General features: G+C 42.5%; 1 protein-coding gene across 8 annotated transcripts in view; it reads right to left on the bottom strand.

Annotated features, from left to right (window-relative positions):
• Nucleotides 1-226: 226 nt before the first annotated feature.
• Nucleotides 227-18,269, bottom strand: part of TRIP12 (thyroid hormone receptor interactor 12) — a 94,808-nt gene continuing 76,765 nt past the window's right edge. For all 8 annotated transcript variants that reach the window (XM_083178327.1, XM_083178330.1, XM_083178329.1 and 5 more), the window contains 17 exons: nt 16,637-16,788; nt 16,392-16,549; nt 12,159-12,232; nt 11,703-11,902; nt 11,472-11,599; nt 10,698-10,849; nt 9,873-10,015; nt 8,231-8,387; nt 8,016-8,114; nt 7,770-7,884; nt 7,228-7,382; nt 5,098-5,262; nt 3,686-3,850; nt 2,953-3,066; nt 2,543-2,637; nt 2,337-2,440; nt 227-570 (listed from right to left, as the gene is read on the bottom strand). In XM_083178327.1, the coding sequence (XP_083034453.1) occupies nt 374-570; nt 2,337-2,440; nt 2,543-2,637; nt 2,953-3,066; nt 3,686-3,850; nt 5,098-5,262; nt 7,228-7,382; nt 7,770-7,884; nt 8,016-8,114; nt 8,231-8,387; nt 9,873-10,015; nt 10,698-10,849; nt 11,472-11,599; nt 11,703-11,902; nt 12,159-12,232; nt 16,392-16,549; nt 16,637-16,788 (2,373 nt within the window). In that variant the 3' untranslated portion in view covers nt 227-373. The remainder of the gene's footprint in view (nt 571-2,336; nt 2,441-2,542; nt 2,638-2,952; nt 3,067-3,685; nt 3,851-5,097; nt 5,263-7,227; nt 7,383-7,769; nt 7,885-8,015; nt 8,115-8,230; nt 8,388-9,872; nt 10,016-10,697; nt 10,850-11,471; nt 11,600-11,702; nt 11,903-12,158; nt 12,233-16,391; nt 16,550-16,636; nt 16,789-18,269) is intronic.

Genomic DNA, 18,269 nt, shown 5'->3' with positions numbered 1-18,269 from the left:
TCCTGTTTTTTTTTCTTCTTTTTAAATAGACTAATTTTAATATCCCTCCTCTTTTAAAGTCACACAGCAAAGCAATTTAAAAACTTCACTCTTCAAATAAAGGATAAATTTAACCAAAAAAATAAAATACTAAACAAAAAAAAACTTAGGTCACAAATCTTTCAAGCCTGATCAGTTTGTGTTCTCCATGGATCTAGACTTTTTTTTTGTAAATTTTTTTTGTGTGTGTGTGTGTGTTTGGAATAATCTGCATCAGTTTTTTTTCCCACTACGATAACGCGGAGTTTGTCGCCTTGACTCTGGTGATACACTTAGAAAAGAAATCATGATCTGTTATCCTCTTAAATGGGCTTCTGTGGTAAATTCCATGGGATCAGGAAAGGTGGAATGACTGTTGTCCTTCGCGGGCAGCAATTAACAGTTTCTCACGCATAATCTCAATACTAGAATAGTCTGGCAGTTTAAGGTAGTTGACGCAGGTCATAACGGAGGGCAAGAAATCGTCCGGGTTTTCGGTAGATTCAAAAGTCTTGCGGACGATGGTGAGCGGAGGATTCAGGCTTCGGAAGCCTACATTAAAGAAATGGGTAAAAGTAAGTAATTGCTTTTTGTGATCATGCAATATCTATATTTTCTCTAAATCCATCATCATTTCCAATTGTCAAAATTACCAGCATTCACTTCCCTGCCCTCAGTAGTGTCTGGCTGCCTGATACAGATCTCACACCATGCTACCAGCTATATTCACTTCCACTGCAGCATACCTGCCCCCAGTAGTGTCCCTGGCTGCCTGATACAGATCTCACACCATGCTATCACCTATATTCACTTCCAGTGCAGCATACCTGCCCCCAGTAGTGTCCCTGGCTGCCTGATACAGATCTCACACCATGCTATCACCTATATTCACTTCCACTGCAGCATACCTGCCCCCAGTAGTGTCCCTGGCTGCCTGATACAGAACTCACACCATGCTACCAGCTATATTCACTTCCACTGCAGCATACCTGCCCCCAGTAGTGTCCCTGGCTGCCTGATACAGATCTTACACCATGCTACTAGCTATATTCACTTCCACTGCAGCATACCTGCCCCCAGTAGTGTCCCTGGCTGCCTGATACAGATCTCACACCATGCTACTAGCTATATTCACTTCCACGGCAGCATACCTGTCCCCAGTAGTGTCCCTGGCTGCCTGATACAGATCTCACACCATGCTACCAGCTATATTCACTTCCACTGCAGCATACCTGCCCCCAGTAGTGTTCCTGGCTGCCTGATACAGATCTCACACCATGCTATCACCTATATTCACTTCCAGTGCATACCAGCCCCCCAGTAGTGTCTCCCAATAGTAGAGGTGTGAAAGAGGGATACAATAGCAATGGAACTGCTAGACGTGCTGAGGTGGTGCAACATTCGGGCTCTCAGATTCTAACATGTTTTACTGCATTGACTCCATAATGGCATCAATGCAGTAAAAACGCATTAGCAACAGAGCCCAAATACTGCACCACCTCAGTTAGTCCATCACTTCTGCTGCTACTGGTTCCGGACTAGACGCACACCTTTTGGGACTTTCCCACACCTGCATTTACATCAGGGAACTGCACCCCTCTTCCACACTACTATTGAGGATACTGCTACAATGCATTCCAATTTGGATCAATTCCTTCAGTGGCCAAGCATGTGGTAACTCTACAAAACCAACAAGGGAAATACATACTCCGATATGGGATTGCCACTATTTATTTGTGGACCCTAAATCTATTGGCAGTATCAAACAGATCCATACTTCTGAACACAAGTGATTACTATTATGATTGTCAGGTTTATTGTGCAAAATGCATTTTTATGAGAAATATATGTCTATCTTTAGTTCTTCCTTGGTGTTCTAGCGCTACTATTTTCTTTGTTTCTTTGTCCTTACAGGGATCTACTCCCTCCCTTTTAGCAGCTGCTTGACTACTCACCCCTTGCTAATGCCCGATTAGTTACCTAGGTAACACCAAATCCAATATTCACATTGAACAGAATATCCTCCTCCTGAAGTATACAGTAGGTGTATTCAGTCCAGCCAAGGTTTTCTTCAATTTAAGTGCACACAGCCATGTGGCATAAAATAAAAAGACTTATAGTGCAAAAGCGCTAATTGAATAGCTTAAAACTTGGGTAATGTCGGACTTGCAACATTAATGAAACTAAATATATGCAAATTAAATAAAGTAAACATTTTAAAGGAGAAAGTATCGTGCAACAAGCTCTTCTACTGCTAGACTCATGGGGTCTCCAGTTTCCACTATTGGTGGCCCAAAAAGATGAAAGGTAGCGCTCACCTCCAACAGGTAGTCTTGGGCTCCCTGTGACAAACTGGAGGAATAGTCTCTGCTGTTCGTTGTCGAAACTGCTGAGGATTTCAAAGAGGGATTTCACAGCTCGACTGCAAGAGAGGACAAAACAGTTTACCACACAGCCGTGTACCTAATACACAAGACTGGAATCAGTTGATAAGACATGCCACCAGTTGGGCAATACTACTGACCTGTCATGGGTATAACCATGGTCTGGCCTACAGCACTCCATCAGTGTTTTTACATCCCAAGGATCCGCCTTACTACCACACAGGAGTTGATCCAGCTGGACAGGGGAAAAAAGAGATCAGTGACATTTCTTTATATTACAAGCCTCTGGTACAAGGTCACGAATAGTTGCATATCAGACCCAAGTTACTAGGATACACTTTGATCAATTTATGGAAAGCAAATTGAAAACCCCCAACCAAAAAAAAAACAACCTAGGATTTAAAAATAGATCATTCACTTTAAAACGAGTATAAGGTTGCTAGATCGCGGAAACCACCTATATTTTACTTGCAGAACATGAAACCCCCCCCTACAATCACATGCATATGTACATATTTAAAAGAATGAAAAGTTTGAAGGAATTACAAACCTCCTCTGGGTAAAAATACTGTAGGTGATTAAGTGGGAAGACCGATTCAAAGCCATCTCTGAAGGAGTCAAATTGCCTGGAAACGCCTTCATTCAGTGCCCAATAAATTACAAGCTGCAAATAAACAAATAAAAACACACTTCTAAGATTTCTGGCAACTTCTCCACTGGCTCACTTCTGGAACTTGGAGCAGGCTTAGCAACAGCCGTAAAGGGAGATGAATGAAGCAGTGAAAAGAGTCTTTCCTACTGTGTCTTGGAGGAATGCATTTACCTCCTGCATAAAATACCAAATTCCTTACATATGTCCTGGTCTTAGCTACATGTGGAGTTTTGGTTTGCAGTGGTACGATGTGCTGGGAGACTGGGATCCTTGTGTGCCCCCCCTTTTTTTGACTCCAATATCTCTATTTTTGGCCTAAGCTTCTCAGATTCTTTAAACTTTATGACTTTGATCTTCTTGTTAAGGTTGAATGGCTCAACAGATGCCATATCTTTCTGCCTGGATTCATTTGAGAAATGCCACTATTTCCCAACATGAAAGCTCAATCTTTACCAAGTGGCAATGCCCCGCTATGTTTGAGAAGACTCTAGAGCAGGAGACAGCAGCTTTCCTAGGTTTCCTCACCTTCCTTTTATAACTAGACAATATTTGGATCTATTCATCTTCGGATTGACTGAACCAGCTCCAAGCAGACACTGTAATCTTACCACAACTTTCTTTAAACACTTACCCGTACATACTCATCCAGATTGTGAATGGTGACTGGTAGGTCTTTCCCCCCCTTCTTCAGTTCAATATTGGGAAATCCTGGCAATGTGAAGTCCAGGCCCAGATCATCTATAGAGCACCCACTCATATTCAGACTTTCAAGTGCAAATTGCAGAGACTCTTTGGTCTGTGAACAAATGTACACATAAGAAAACAGCACAGGGGAGAAGTGTAAACTGCCCTCTGTAGTCACACACACACACACACACACACACACACAAATTTGTGCATTATCAAAAAGGAATTAGGATAAAAATCATATTTTGTAAGAATTTGTACTGAACAGCTGTATGCAATATTTAATGACAGGGACACATGCGCCATCTAGTGGTAGATCATTTTACAAACCCATTACATCATTACACCTAAAACATCCTAAACACTAAAGCTAAAATGTCATAACATTAGACTGGGATTGCGATTCTCCTTGTTGACTCCTGTATCTGTATTTTTGGCCTAAGCTTCTCTGATTCTTTTAAACTGTTATTTATAACTTTAGGTCTTTGTTCTCCTGAAGTACATATTGCTCGAGGTTGAATATCTCCACAGACACAATTTCTTGCTGCCTGGGTTGGTAACCCTACTTATAACCTGGGTCGACCAACCCGGCAATTGGACCCGGGTTATAAGGGTTTAATGTGAAAGCGCGGTGTCGGAACAGTTCAGCTATGTGAAAGGTGTACGATTCAGCGACATAAAATAACAGAATGTTTGCCTGCTATGCAGGTCTGAAAACCCATAGAACACAAAAAGTCAAAGCCTAATGCCGACTATATGGTTAGTAGCACAAACAATGGTTAAAAAGATTTTCTAGAAAAACAGGTGTGCTTCCCATGTTGCATAACAAATGCTTAAGTAATTATCACTGAGCTCAAGCGACCATACAAAGCCAATGTAAGGGAAGCAGACAGCATGTCCCTGCCAGGCTACTCATTCATTTAGGAGCATAGTATACATGAATGCTGACCGAACAGAACACATCATACAACACATAGAAAATGTTATATTGGCTATTCTGTATGTATGTTTCCAATACGGAGTTGTGTGTGTTAGGTCAGTTAATGTGAGCTGCAAGAGCAATGACACAAGAACAAAACCATCCTGATGTTGACAAGATATAATATAGAAAACAGGGATTTGGTAACTAGTCGCACAGGAAAAAATCTAAAAGATATAATATAGTCCAACAATTTGTCAGGTATAGTTCTACATGACCATCCTGTACTTTCCGACAGCGTTGGGATATTTCTCCTCTGAACTTTAATACAGACTAGGAAGCATCTTACCTTACTACAAACATGCTGTTCTCACCAGCAGCCTATAACTAGCATTAGGAAGCCATGATACACAATCTCATAGGTAGTAATTCATTACCTGTGCCTTATCCTGTTCCAGTCTCTTTTTCTGCCTCACAATGTCTTCCAGGTGGTACACAGACTTGGCCACAACTGGGTCAATATTGACCAAATCATGAGAGGCCAGAGAGGTTTCTTGCCGTAACATCCACTTGTAGAATGGGAGGCCAAGAGGAATATCCACCTATGGAAACCATCACATTAGCATAGAAGTCATCAACAACTTACAGCCCAGGACCGGTCAGTTTTTTTAATATATACATAGGGGTAGATTTATAAAACCTTCGGAGAGCAATAAATTATCAGACAAACCAGCTACTAATTGCCATGTTACAGGCTGTGTTTGAAAAAATGCCAGTTATGAGTCTATTGGCTGGTACTTTCTCTCTGCTCAACAACTGGTACTAACCTGCCATTTCCTGCATTTCAACTGCTTATTATCTAAAGGAGAACCTAATCACTCCTGATGAACCAACAATGGTTCGAAAAGCATTAAGACACTGTGGGGCAGATTTATTAAGCTCGGTAAAGTGTCTGTTTTTTTATCACCAGCCAATCAGCTCCTAACTGTGAAGTTACAGGCTTGGTTTGAAAAATGACAGGAAGGAGCCGATTGGCCTGTGATAAAAACCAGACACTTTATCACTTCACGGAGCGTAATAAATCTACCCATGAATTTGAACTGGCGATCGGTGGCTACTTACCTGTTGTGAAATGACTTACCTGGGAAACCTTGGAACTGACCTCCCCCTGCGTGGTTACTTGCCATTTGAAACCAGCCAGGATATTGGACATTCTCCTATACCACCTTGTGGTAGATAGGCTTATGTTTTTATATCAGTTGTGAGTGCATTTGTGAATACATTGTTTCATGTATAAAAAGGTAATGCACCAGCGATTTTTTTCTGTTCTTCCTTCATCAACTGAAAACCAAAATCAGGTGGTCTTCCATACATGAAAATTTGGATGCATATCATCTTCTAAACCAACTGCTGTTTTGGGACTCTTGACAACAATACTGTAAGAGTATATCAACTAGTTTCTTTAGTATAGTCTGGTAAACATAGTTTGATCAAGGTGCCTTATTGGTAAAGCAACTTGTTTTTCTGTATGTAATCTTCTTTGGTCTTGGTGAGACCATATTGCTTTCCGTAAGTGTTTCCTGAATCATCTAATTGCGCATTGCCCAATTCTACTTGCCATCACTAAAGGAGAACTGGTCAGAGCCTTGTGCACAAGTAGCAAAGAAAAGGGTTTTCCTTGATGCACACCATACTTACACAGCTATGAATAAATGTATTTGCACACCTTGCAACATGGTTTATTCCAGACAGAAAGTAACTTGCTTGTTCACTTTGCTCCCAACTCATCAGCCCAAGCGTTTGTGTACTAATCCATGGAAAAATGATCATTTTTTTGGTAAGCTTAAATTGTGTACTATGTAAACGAATTACCCCAAGTGTGACAAATTAAAAGCAGGCAAACTGTGGCCCTCCATCTGTTGTGAAACTACACATCCCAGCATGCCTTGCCATAGTTTTAGCATTCCCTAATAGCTAAACTGTGGCAAGGCATGATGGAACTTTTAGTTTCACAACAGCTGGAGGGCCATAGTTTGGATATGCTTGAGATAAAGTGCCCAGCCTCATTTGAGGAGAACGCACTCAAATATCAGCAGTAGGAGATAAATAGAGAAGCAGGTTTAGAATTTGCACTAATACCATTGGCTGCACAGCGGATCAGCCGGACCCCCATCGCCGCTGAAAGTTCTCCATAATGCCTAATGCTGCTTGAATTTGGATTAGATGTACCAATATGCCTAAAAATAAACGAACTGTGTCCAGATCATCTGGCCCTACACTCTGACACAGACCCACTTTCCCATCACCTCATGTACTGTACATTCATGAGTTAAGAAAACAAAAAGTCAGCATTATGTAAAAATCTATCTTAGAAGAGTGTATTCTATTCTGGATCGGTTTTCCTTGAATTACAAAACGCACAAAATACAATACTCACAAGTAATAACAGTAGGAATGTACACAAACTTCTAGATTTCAGGGAAAAGGGCTGAATACGGTAACTATGAGTATGAACAATGACCACAAACAAAATATGGTATTGCTGCAATTGTGCAGTGTGCACTCACCAATCTGAAATCCATGATGGCTTTAGCCATTAGTTTGCCAAGAAATCGAAACTTCATTTTGACCTTGGCGATATGTGCTGGCTTAGCCGTTCGACCGAAGGGAAGAGCAAACAGTCCCTGTAGGTTATGAATGTACTTTGTCCCTTCTTGACTCCCTGGAAGTAGTAGGACAATTGGTTTATTTTCAGAAACACTGGAGGCCAGATGCAAGGCTTCAAAAAGTGATCAAGTGGAGAGTGATAAACAACCAATCAGCTTATAACTGACATATTACCGGCTTGATTTAAAAAAATGGCAGTAAGGAGCTGGTTGTTTATCACTCTCCAATTGATCACTTCTTAAAGCTTGGTGCATCTAGTTCTGGGAGAGATACCATGGACACACAACTTGTTCTAAGCAGTACAATACATAAGTGGTGCTGACTGGTTTTACAGTCGTTTCTAAACAGGAAACTAGTGGCTTGTTCTAGGTCAGGTGATCTAGACCTTAATTGGCACTGGAAAGTTGCACAGGCATTCCGCTCAGTTAAAAGATGTGCTTACCTTTAGGATGGACGAGAGTCATCTCTTCGCCTCTCCAAAGTCCGAGGTCAGCTCTTTGTAATTCCTGAGATACAAGTGCATAAAACTCCAAAGTGGGTCCCAACCCAGTCCCAACCTAAAGAAAAGTACATACTGAATGAAGAATTCTCAAACGAGGAGAAGGAACCAATTATTTGAAAGCACTGTATGGACTTCCCACCACCTATACAGAGTAGAAAAACAGAACTATATGGTTACAGGACTTACTTCATTCTCATACTGAATCTCCAACATGGCTCGAGAGCTTCCCAGATCCTGCATTACAGATTCTGCCTGTTTCAGAAGCTCATCTCTATTCACAGTGCGCTAGAATAAAACAAAGCAACCGTGAACCTAGCGTTCAGCCAGAAGTGCTAACATTAACCAAACGCTTCATTAGCTATTCTAAAACCTGCAATGATGTTCCCCTCGCCCAATCTCACTTTTTTCCTGTCCAGCCTGGGGGCCACTCTGCTGTCCTGAGAATCTGACTGGTTGATCTCTGGATTTGTGTCCAGCAGCCTCTGCATTGCCCGGTCTCTGTCAAACGCGGTCACGTAAAACAACATTTGCCGGGTGTCAAATGGGAAGAAAAAAGGACTGGAAAGAAAAAAAATATATATATATACATGATATGATGACCAACTGCAAAAATGTTTGTGTGGATAATTATTTAAAACTAAAAACAAACTAAACAACAACCACCACAAGAAATGGGCATCAAAAACACACAAAAAAAAAAAAAAAAAAAAAAACAAGAATAAAAATCTTTGCTCCACAGATTGTCTGTAGGTGTGCAAAACATACAGAAGCACTATTTAATGTAAGACATTTGGACAAAACGCAACAAAATTTGCTTTCCTATATATCAAAACTGTTAATAAAGAAATGTAATAACTGGTAACCAAATAGGATTTACACATACATGTGAAACTGCACTCTTGCCCATAGGCGTAAACCCTCCCACAGGAAACGCTGATCTTCCCATTATAAAGGGCCTGACGTTGTGTAGCATATGGGTGGGGATCATTAGCTCGACCACAGGAAGGTCGATATGCATTAAAATGGTTGACCACTGAAGGCCGAGATGGCTTTAGGTTGCAGGGTCATTAGGCTGACATTGGGAAGATCGGCAGTCAAAAGGCCAACAAGGGTTTTTGACTTTTTTTGTTCCAAATATCGACCCCGTATCTGTGCACCTCGTCCCCTTGCATGGCACACTAGTGGATGGTAGGGCATGAAATACAGTTTGTCGGTGAAAAAAACAAAACAAAAAAACACAACCACGTCGACCTTCCCAATGTCGATAGAAGGATTATGTAGACCAGTGATGTCAAACTCATGGCCTTTCAGCTGTTGTGCAACTACACGTCCCAGGATGCCCTGCCACAGATTTGATATAAAAGATTGCTAAAACTGTGGCAGGGCATGCTGGGACGTATAGTTCCACAACAGCCGGAGGGCCATGAGTTTGACACCAGTGGTGTAGACCTAAAGCCATGTCAACCTTCTGGGTGTGTCGACCTAAGGCCTTTCAATCTTCAGGGATCGACACCTAATGCGTGTCAACCTAGTGACCGTATACCATTTGGCTGGTAACTTGGCTCAGTCCTTTCAGAGCTGCCTTCAAAGTCATTGATCCATAAAATGATTCACAAACAAGAGATTCCCCAAATACAAAGTGTTCTACACAAGCTTTGGAGAAACAAACCAGAAATCTCATTTCCCTGTATATTCTGGGAGTAGGGAGAGCATTTATAGCTTCTGGCTATATATCTCTCAGGTTAAGGTTGCACTATATTTTAAATATGAAAAGAACGGTTGTAGGATTCAGTTGGGTATTTGGCAACGTGTAGTCAAACCCCTAAATATAGGATTTGCTTCATCACTAGTTTATTTGTCACAGGTGTAATGAGGAAACCCAGTGACATTACAGCTCTGCAACAGCGGTCACAGTAACTGGCTACCAGACAGGAAAAGGACACAATAAAAAGGTGTCATTCATAAGCAATTATTTTCCCTTCACAACTTTAAGCATAAACATTACATCTGCAAGCATAGCTTGCTGTTTCCATCACTTCTTACCAGCTTTTCCCAAGCTCCGTTAACCAGGTGGGAATGTTGCCCGTCATAATGACCAGTGGATCTTGCAGCTGCCTGTTCGCCTTTGCGGTCAATTTGCTATTGATAAACTCAGCTGTGGGGATTATCTCTTTGCAGACTGCATTCTGAGGGGCATAAAGAAAGGAACGTGTTAGGAACTTAAAGCAGCACAGAGAACAAGTGAACACAACACCGAGTCGCACCAAGTGGCCTATTTAGTGTGCCCATTATTATTAAAAGGGGCAACCCACTTACAGTGACGCCCATCTTCCAAACAGATTGGTTTTATTTCTGGTCCCTTGGATACAACAGATGATGTCTATGCATTGGAACCAGCTGTGATGATGTATTGTCTACGCAAAACTAATACAACCAACCACATAAGGACCGGTTTCTGAGGACCAAGTTCACAGTTTTACATTAAAAAGGACAGAATCAAGAAAGGATAACTTTGCTTTTTCTTTTTTAAAGCATTCCCTCTCTTTCTGTCCGTGGTTCCGGCACGCAGAATCCGATTTTACTAGAGCAGCACTGTGGGATCCCAAATGCCTTTCCATTCTCCACATTTAAATAGCTGGAAAGTGTTGTGAAGCTGCATCTGATGGGGCCACGCTACCCATACTGCTGCAGGCTCTCAGCCACTCTAACCGATATGTGAATCATCTGGTCTATAATTATACGTATGTAGGCAACAGTAACATCACACATGTTCAAAAATAAATAAATAAAAACAAATGCAGCTTTTACTCAAAAACCGGCACATATATAGGCTTAGATTGGTAACAAAGCGGCCATTAGGGTACTTACATCATACAAATAAAACCAGTATCTGCTAATGGCATGGAGAACCCTCAGAAGAATCACCACGTCCAGGGATGGGTCATCAAAAGTGATATTTTCAGGTGGGGAAGATATGAGGTAATTTTCTAAAGGATTTGAAGTTTTGGGGCAGACTCCATCTATAAATGGAAAGAAAATCAAAAGATGAAAACTACAGATTGAAATAAACAGCTGTTTTGATTGGTTTACAGCACAAGCATGCATCATATATAGCTTTGATTTTTTTTTCCTGTGCAGTTAGACTTTGTCAGACACTTATAGCTTCTTATAACCCCTCCTAGTTTCTGTGATATTTGCTAAACAGTCAACTTTACATTATTACAGGAAGATGCTGGTTGGATATAAAGACCTTACCTTTATGTTACATAGGTCAGTGAGGGGAGGAGGAATGAAGTGTAAATATTCTTCTTAATATGTTTGAGGTTATGACTCGCTAATTAACATTTCAGTTGAGCTTAGGGCAATTAAATAAACACATCATAACAACTGCTTAGAACCGTTGGGTGCCACCTGCTGGCTGGGACGATCAAACAAATGAAGTCACCTCACGCTTTCTATGTACAGTAAAAAGTGGTGCAATGTGCAAGATGATTGGCACCAAATGAAATTGGGAAAAATTGATTAAACATTTCATCCACAGACGTCATATGGGATTGTCAAAATACGGTTTAATTTAAACCCCCCACCCGCCCCCCCAACAAGTAGAATTACACCCTATTAAAAGGTAGGTCAAATCGTTACCATGCCACAATTCATCATGTTTCTTTGAATTCCTAGGAGATGTTTTGGTTGGTGCAGTTTGGGCACGACCCCGCTTGCCCCCTACTGTGTCTTTTGTGCTCTCTTCCTCTTCCCTAACTGGTTTGTACCTACATAAAAAAACACAGCATTATCGTATTAGATCTTGAACTTCCTAATGGAATGCAAATTCAACAAAAAAATAAAATACAGCTTTATTGGATTGCCACAAACCAGATAGTGTGCGTCTTGGTCCAGATGCCAGCTCTTCCTAGTGGATTACTTTCATCATCTGTGGACTCTCTCTCCTCCTCAGTCTGTATACTATACTGTCTAACAGCCTGGTACACAGTCATGTTGTAAGGGAGAAGGTGATCCCCAATATAAAACTGTAGCCTGTGTCTTACATTCCCCGAATTCAAGAACTGAGCAGCCTGCAGGGAAAATAAGTAAAAAGACTCCTCATTAAGAAGCAGAGACTGGGCATTCCATGCTGCCCTTGATGTGTACCATGTTCCCTATCGCTGCATTAGACTCTACTTTTCATATATTTGTTTATACTTTAACTGAAACATAGAACAGCTGCAACCAATATGACAAATTGCAAAAAATAAAATAGCTCTTTGTACAGAAGACCACATTGAGAGCATATCATTTCAAACCAATAGGAGCCTATCAATAGTATCTTACCAAGGATTCATCAATCTCTTCATCAGAGCCATCATCATCACTGTCCTCGTCATCTTCTCGTACTCTGCCATACCCTAAAAATATACAAGAATCAGTTTACAATCCGATGTACTGCTCTACAGGGACAATGAGAACATCTCCAAACACTAGACTACAGAAGAGGACGGTGAGACTGGTGAATCTTAATAAACTCCTGCAGCTAATATCACAAGTCAAGGATTCATGGGCTGTAGCTAAGCAACTAGCGATAACGAGAGTTATGGTAGACCTACCTTAGGTTAACTCTCTTTCTTCGAGGTTCATGGTACCCATAGGGTGACATTGGGATTGTAGGTGGTTCAGAGGACCGTGGCACCAATCAGCGAAGCTTTCAGGTTTCCCAGCATGCACGGCTCCTCTCCCATATAACCCCGCTTCCATGCCTAGCTCATCAGTTTGTTAGCCAGCCATTAGCAGGAAGCGGAGAAGGAAGAAGATAGACAAGAGAATGCCAGTGCACTTACTCACACATATATAGAGTGAAGGAATACCTCCGGCTTAATTAAGATTGGGTGCACTGTGGGTACCATGAACCTCAAAGAAAGAGTTAACCTAAAAGGTAGGTCTACCATAACTTTAGTATTCTTCTTAGGGTTCCATGCTCCCACAGGGGGACATTGGGGATGTCCAAAAGCAGTAATCGAGGGAGGGTACCCGCCTGAGGTGTCAGAAGGACCCAATGACCAAAGGAAGCATCCTGGGAGGCAAATGTGTCAAATGCATAGAACTTTGTAAAGGTATGAACAGATGACCATGTTGCAGCCTTGCACAGTTGTTCAGCGGACGCCCTGCGGTGATGGACCTACCGATCTGGTAGAATGTGCATTTATTGACAATGGAAGAGGGAGATTAACTTGCTGGTAAGCTTGCTGAATGACCATGCGAATCCAGCGAGCAACAGTTTGTTTGTTCGCTGGCCAGCCCTTTTTGCGAAAACCATATAGTACAAAGTGTCTGATTTCCTGATGGAAGCAGTGCGGTCCAGATATATATTTAGAGCCCTAACTACATCCAAGGACCGTTCAGCCGGAGAGAGAACATCCAAATTGAATGCGGGGACCACTATCTCCTGATTAATGTAAAAACGTGGAGACTACTTTGGGCAGGTGGTAAGCTTTGGTTCTTAGCACCGCCCTATCCGGATGGAAAAATCAGAAATGGAGGTCTACATGAAAAAGCAGATAAATCAGATAAGAGTCTGGCAGATGCAATTGCCAAAAAGAACACAGTCTTAGCTGTGAGCCACTTAGATTCTACAAAGCAAAGCGGTTCGAAGGGCGGTTTGGCCAGAGCCTGTAACACCAGGGACAAGTCACATGGTGTCGTTGGAGGAACATATGGTGGTTGTGTACGTATGACACACTGGATGAAAGTACGTATATCTGGAAGAGAAGCAATCTTTCTTTGAAACCAGTCGGACAGAGCAGAGCTATGCACCTTAAGCGAGGCTAATCGTTAAACCTATATCTAAACCTCTCTGTAGGAACGCAAGGACTCTAGCAGTTTTGAACACTTTTGTGTCATATTTGCGGGATGCACACCAGGAGAAATAAGTGTGCCAGACCCTGTAGTAAATCCTTGCCAATGCAGGTTTACGTGCTTTGATCATTGCTTGGATGACCTTCGCAGAAAACCCTTTCTCTTTTAGTATGGCAGTTTCAAGCGCCACGCCGTCAAAGACCGGCGCTGAAGGTCTAGATGTAGACAAGGACCCTGACTGAGCAGGTCCGGTCGTAGTGGCAACCTGAATGGCTGCTGTATTGACAGCTGTTGTAGGTCTACGTACCAATGACGTCGAGGGGACCCTGACTGAGCAGGTCCGGTCGTAGTGGCAACCTGAACGGCTGCTGTATTGACAGCTGTTGTAGGTCTACGTACCAATGACGTCGAGCGGACCCTGACTGAGCAGGTCCGGCCGTAGTGGCAACCTGAACGGCTGCCGTATTGACAGCTGTTGTAGGTCTACGTACCAATGACTGACGCAATCCCTGCTGAAAATAAAGGTGCTCCAGCTTCCTGCTGGCACCAACAAAAAAAAACAAAAAACTGATGAGCTAGGCATGGAGGCGGGGTTATATGGGAAAGGAGCCGTGCTTCCTGGGAAACCTGAAAGCTTCGCTAATTTGTGCCATGGTCCTCTGAGCCGCCTACAACCCCAATGTCACCCTTAGAAAAAGGGAAAATAGAAAAATAGGGAAAGTAGAAAAACAAAAACCCATCATGTATTTGCTAAAGGTAGAAGTGGCTTGCCATCGCACTCTAAGAATCTTCAGTCACTATTTTAGCTCAACACTTTAATAAGTGATTTGGACATTTGCACAGGGCAAATGTCTAATGTCCACGAGCACAGCTTTTTTTTTTTTTATTAACCAACCTCCAAATTGTAATTATGACACACTTCTGCACCATAATGACCACATGGTAAAAAAAAAAAAGTGAATATAGGGCTCTTATGGGGCATACATTGTGGTGGATTTGGGAAGGGGGGGGGTCACATGCGCTGCATTATGTTTTATAAACTGTGTCCGGACCAGGACCCTGACTGCCCCCCCCCCCCCCCCCTCATTTACTGGGTGCGGTCCCGACAGTCATTTGCCAGACGTCGGGATCCCGACTGTCAAAACGCCGACAGACAGGTGCCCGACGGCCACCCGCTATTTTCCCTTGTGGGGGTCCACGACCCCCATAGAGGGAAAATAGAATAGGCCATAGAGGGAAAATAGAATAGGTAGCGAGCCTGCAAGCGGCTTTGTTGCGCTCACCATGCTGTCTGAGTCCGGGCAGTCGGGATCCTGACGTCAGTACCCTGGCATAATAAGGGAGCAGAGAGCAGGTCACTGCATATGCCGCATAGTGCTGGGGATATGGTTCCGGCATCGTAGCTTGGCCGCTCGCCTCACATACAGTATAGCCGGAATGGGCGGATCGCCGCTGACCCGCTGTTGTAGCTGCACGTGCTGCAGAGGAAAAAAGGTCCTCTAGCACACCTGTACCCGCATTCACCCTGTCCCTGCACACTCACCATGTCCCTAACCGTATCTTCTACCACACCTGTTCCTGCATACTCACCCTGTCCCTAACAGACCTGTACCCACACACACCGTCCATAACCCGGTCCCCTAGCAGACCTGTCCCCGCACACTCACTCTGTCCCTAACCCTGTCCCCTACCAATCTTGTCCCCGCACAGTCACCCTGTTCTTAATTCTGTCTCCCACCAGACCTGTCCAACCACACACTCATTGTCACCCACCAAACCTGTCCTTGCATGCTCACCCTGTCCCCTACCAAACCTGTCTCTGTACAATAACAGGGTCCACACATTTGCCCTGTCGCCACTATCACTGACACCCCACAAACCTGTCCCTAAACATTCACCCTGTTCCGAATCCGGTCTCCTACCAGACTTGTCCCTGCACACTCACCCTCTCCCCTACCAGACCCACCGAGCACACTCACCATGTCACCCACTAGAACTGTACCCCAGGCTCCACACGCAATGAAAAAGAGTGTGAATCGTATTCCCTGTAAGACCACTCCCCTTGTTTTGTGGCCACACCCAAAGGCATGTGCAATATCACCCTCCACCCCGCCCACTTATTGTGGTGCAAATCGTTGATTCCACAAGCTATATTTAGCTACCACCATGCACAATTTCTCCATGTAATTCTGCCTTCTCTCAAACATCTAACCCCAGCAGGGCATCAGCACCTGTGCTTAGGATTACACCATGTCCTCCAGACTGTTTTCACCATGGCAACCAGTAATTTCCCATGGCAACCAGTAATTTCCCAGCCATGATGATATACCAAGTAAATGCTAAAGCCTTGTCCTAAACACTGGGTTACTGCAGACTAGGATATAACTGTACAAGTAAAGGTGCCCATACACTAGTAAGATTTATCTGCAGATCTGGTTGGTTGGAACAAAAACATGGTTATGGATGAGTGACAGTTTGTCAGTTTTCCAGCATTTCCAAGCAAATGGTCGTCATTTGCTCTCATCCATAACCATGTTTTTGTTCCAACCAGCCAGATCTGAAGATAAATCTGCGTGTGTATGGCCACCTTACACACAAGCTGCCAATACAGAATCACTGCCAACATGTTTTAAGATAATCAAAGTAGATTCATTTTTCTAATTATTTTTTTAATGCTATAAATGAAATTAAGAGAGACTGAAAAAGGAGACTGACCTCTGACCACTAGATACCGCTCGATGGCTTGTACAAGAGCCAGAGGATCTATTTTAACAGGACCGCCTTTCCATTGCTTTACATTGGTGCAGTCAGGATGTCTCTGTAGCTGGCACTTAAGCTGATGAGTATTGAAAAACTTCAGAGCCTGTGATCCTCTGGGGAGAAAAAAAAAAAATTATCTATATTTACACACGTGCACACAGTAATGTCCGTTTTTTTTAATGACCCAAGATCACACATACCTGCTCCCTGTCCCATTTCCACTTGGAAAATCATGTACTTTGACTGGGAATTGCTCCATCTGACTGAGACAGTTGTTCATTTTGTGGACCAGAGCCAGCAAATGACAGTTTCCCGTTGGATCTACCTTTCCAAGCAGCTCATCTCCTGGGAGCTGGGGAGAACACATTATAGGAGACGTGTTAGTTCTAGCTTTGTGCACTACTAAGACACAGGCCATACCACATGACATATTGAGATACAGATCCATTGTTACAAATGTATCCAAGAGCCCTGTCAAAAACTGGGCGCAAGATACAACACTTAAATGTTTGTTATGGTGTTTGTGTATATATTATGTCAGTAGTAAAAGCACCAAAAGGTATACGAAAATAAAAAAAAATATTGGATCATCCAAGAAAACAGCAATGTTTCCCAATACATAGCAAAGTGTTTCTTTAATCAGCCTTGTTTCAATGTTTCTCAGTGACAAGAATTTAAAATGGTTACGTATGGAGAGGGTTAGGACTGGCCCTGTGGTCACAATAGAAGAGAATAGAGAAATATTATAATTTGTTTGCGTTCTAGTGCTACAGTCAAAGGAGGGAAAGGTTACAAGTGGAGTACCCCAGGGATCTGTACTTGGACCAGTGCTTGTTAATATCTTTATTGGTGATATTGCAAATGGAATTGAGGGTAAAATGTGCCTTTTTGCAGATGACACAAAGGTATGCAACAGGGTAGACACACCAGGAGGGGTAAAACAAATGATTGATGATCTAGGTAGATTAGAGGAATGGTCAAGAGCATGGCAACTACAGTTTAATGCCAAAAAATGCAAAATCATGCACTTGGGTTGCAAAAATCCAAAGACTAAATATAGTATAAATGGCACTATAATGGAAACTACTGAGGAAGAGAGGGATCTAGGTGTCACTATTTCAGGGGACTTAAAGGCAGGTAGGCAATGTAACAAAGCAATGAAGAAGGCAAGTCAGATGCTTGGTTGCATAGGGAGAGGTATCAGCAGTAGAAAGAAAGAAGTAATAATGCCACTGTATAGGTCATTGGTACGACCTCACCTAGAGTATTGTGTTCAGTTCTGGAGGCCATATCTCCAGAAGGATATAAATACATTAGAGACTGTACAAAGAAGAGCAACTAAAATGGTGCATGGCCTACATCACAAAACGTACCAGGAAAGACTAAAAGATCTTAACATGTATACTTTAGAGCAGAGAAGGGAAAGGGGGGACATGATAGAAACTTTCAAATATATCAAGGGTTTTAACAAGGTACAGGTGGGAGACATTCTTCACAGGAAGAGGAGCAACAGAACACGAGGACATGCACTGAAACTAGAGGGAGGAAGATTCAGGGGAAATGTGAGGAAGAATTACTTCACAGAAAGAGTAGTAGATAAGTGGAATAGCCTCCCATCAGAGGTGGTAGAGGCAAATACAGTAGTACAATTTAAACATGCTTGGGATAGGCATATTGATATCCTTACAAAAAAATAAGAATCAAATATGGTTTGAGGTAACATGTTTAAAAAAGGGGCAGACTAGATGGGCCAAGTGGTTCTTATCTGCCGTCAAATTCTATGTTTCTATGTTACACAGCAGTTAAAGAATTTCTGTTACACGTGGCTTTTTA

Source organism: Crinia signifera, chromosome 3 (genome assembly GCF_055691185.1).
Source record: "Crinia signifera chromosome 3, ASM5569118v1, whole genome shotgun sequence".
NCBI classification, from domain to species: domain Eukaryota; kingdom Metazoa; phylum Chordata; class Amphibia; order Anura; family Myobatrachidae; genus Crinia; species Crinia signifera.
Note: the sequence above shows the minus strand (reverse complement) of the source record. Positions and strands in the feature narration are given on the sequence as shown.